The sequence below is a fragment of the Olea europaea genome, unplaced genomic scaffold, assembly GCF_002742605.1.
Source record: "Olea europaea var. sylvestris unplaced genomic scaffold, O_europaea_v1 scaffold987, whole genome shotgun sequence".
Taxonomy (NCBI): Eukaryota; Viridiplantae; Streptophyta; class Magnoliopsida; order Lamiales; family Oleaceae; genus Olea; species Olea europaea.
Genome location: NW_019268379.1, coordinates 60731 through 62975, shown reverse-complemented (window position 1 = coordinate 62975; position 2245 = coordinate 60731). Strand labels below are relative to the sequence as shown.

Here is a 2245-nt window from a genome sequence, read left to right as displayed (position 1 = left end):
ACGCTTGATTACCAATATTTTTTCATGGAAAATGAATTTTTTCATCGTGACTGACATTTTTTCATGAAAAATATATTTTGTTACTTTTAGTCACGTGACCATATTTTCCTCAAAATCAAGGGAAATATTTTCTTTAGAAAGTGTAGGATTTTATTTTCTAGGGAATTCACTCTCTCTCTCATCTGCTTACCAATAAAAATCGGACAAGTATAATAATTTTTAAATTGAAAATTAAATCAATCAAATACAGTGAATTGACAATTGTCATGCAAATAATTTCTAGGCTATTAAATTACTTAGAATTTTTTTCTTTCCATATTTGCAATCAAACGCACCCTAAATTCTTAAACTTATTAGTAAAAACTGTACTGGACGTTATTCCTGTCCTAAAATTATGCCAACTGAGTGAACTATTCTTCAGTCTTTACACTCACTTTTCTGTTGAGCCGTTACTATAATTTGGAGGCTACGTAATTGTCTATTTTCAGTTAGACCCCCACAATTTATTCCCTCTTCTAATCAAAAGAGTACCCCAGATTCCTCTGCTTTTGATTTAGCACAAAAAAGGGCATCAAATTCAGTGATATTGCATTAATTTCTTCAAACTGTGTAATTAAAGATGATGCACGCTACATCTGAATCAGATTTCACAAGTATTTCACCTTATTCTTCCCCGGCATCTGCGAAACAGGCAGTTTACTATGTACAAAGCCCATCTCGTGACTCCCACGATGAGGCCGATAAGTGTTCTTCTTCCATGCACGGTGTCACCTCTCCTACTTATCACAGCTCCACGGACGAGTCGCCTTCTAATCTTTCAAGGCATTCTATGGCATCAGCTGCCAGTCGATTCAGCTCGAGGGACAATAGGCGGAGAGGCTATATTAAGGGATGGCGACAGTGTAATGTGGTCGAGGAGGAGGATGCTGATGATGATTATTATTATGAAAATAGAGAGTTTACGAGCCAGTGTAAGATATTGATGGTCATCGTCGGTTTTGGAGCGGTTTTTTCAGTGATTTGTTTGATCATTTGGGGCATCAGTAGGCCCTATGACCCTCAAATCAGCATGAAGGTATATATATGATCATGCACATATGCATCATTATATTCCTCGTCAAAATAGCTAAAATCTTGTTCATTACTGTTGAACCTAATAACAGAGCTTGTTCGTTCACGATTTATTTTACGGAGAAGGATCAGACTGGACCGGTGTTCCAACCAAGTTTCTAACGGTGAACTGTACGGCAAGTATGGTCATTTACAATCCAGCTAAATTCTTTGGCATTCATGTCAGCTCTGATCCTGTAAATCTCATCTACTTGGAAATTACTGTTGCCAGGGGTCAGGTAAGATTCTAAAAATGTCCATTAAACTCGAATGGAAACTGTAAATGACAAGATCTTAGCTTATTTTTCTACTTTGTTACTGTCCAATACGTCAGTATCAAATGGACCCTTCGCGAGTTTTGACTATTCACACTTTGACAAGTGCAGCTAAAGAAATATTATCAACCAAAGAAGAGTGTTCGAAAAATGTCCGTGAGTCTTGAGGGACAAAGGGTTCCTCTTTATGGTGCAGGAATGTCATTATCAGCATTGGATAAGAGTGGTGGATTTCCACTCAAATTGGAGTTCGAGATTAAGTCGAGAGGTTATCTGATTGGGAAGTTGGTCAAGACGACACACAGAAGGCACGTCTCATGCTCTTTGCTCCTGAATTCTAAAACCACCAAACAAATCGTATTTAAGCAGAATTCTTGCAAATATGGCTAAAGGGATATCCTTCTGAAGTGGTAAATTGTACTCGCCAGTATTATACTCGAAAAGAGATTCTCATTTAAAAGCTGCACTCTTCTTCAAAATTTTTAGATATATGTATTGGTTAATCCTGCAACATGCCAGAAATTCAAGAGGCGACAGTGGGGTTTGCGAAATTTAAAACGCCTACGTACCCATACACGATCTCGTGTGCCCATAATTTCCAACCAAAACGTATTCTTGTTTACAGAATACACAGGTGATTTCGCTTTGAACCCACGAGTACAAACAAGTAAAATGGATTAAATGCAGTAATCTGGCATTCAGATGAAGGCTTGGATCTCTTCAGCACCATCTGGCTTCTTAAGTTGATCCATTCTGATTTCCCGTAATGGTGCCAGGTGTCAACGGTAAAAAAATTGAATAAGAACCATAAACTATGAAGGATTTTCCCCTGAGAACAGGGAAAACTTACAGAATTCATA

General features: G+C 37.8%; 1 protein-coding gene across 1 annotated transcript; it reads left to right on the top strand.

Annotated features, from left to right (window-relative positions):
• The first annotated feature begins 515 nt into the window (after positions 1-515).
• On the top strand, positions 516-1775 carry LOC111392826. The gene is made up of 3 exons (XM_023018218.1): positions 516-1075; positions 1164-1349; positions 1497-1775. Exons 1-3 carry the CDS (start codon positions 620-622, stop codon positions 1773-1775), a joined length of 921 nt encoding a protein of 306 aa, XP_022873986.1. The 5' UTR covers positions 516-619.
• Positions 1776-2245: the final 470 nt, after the last annotated feature.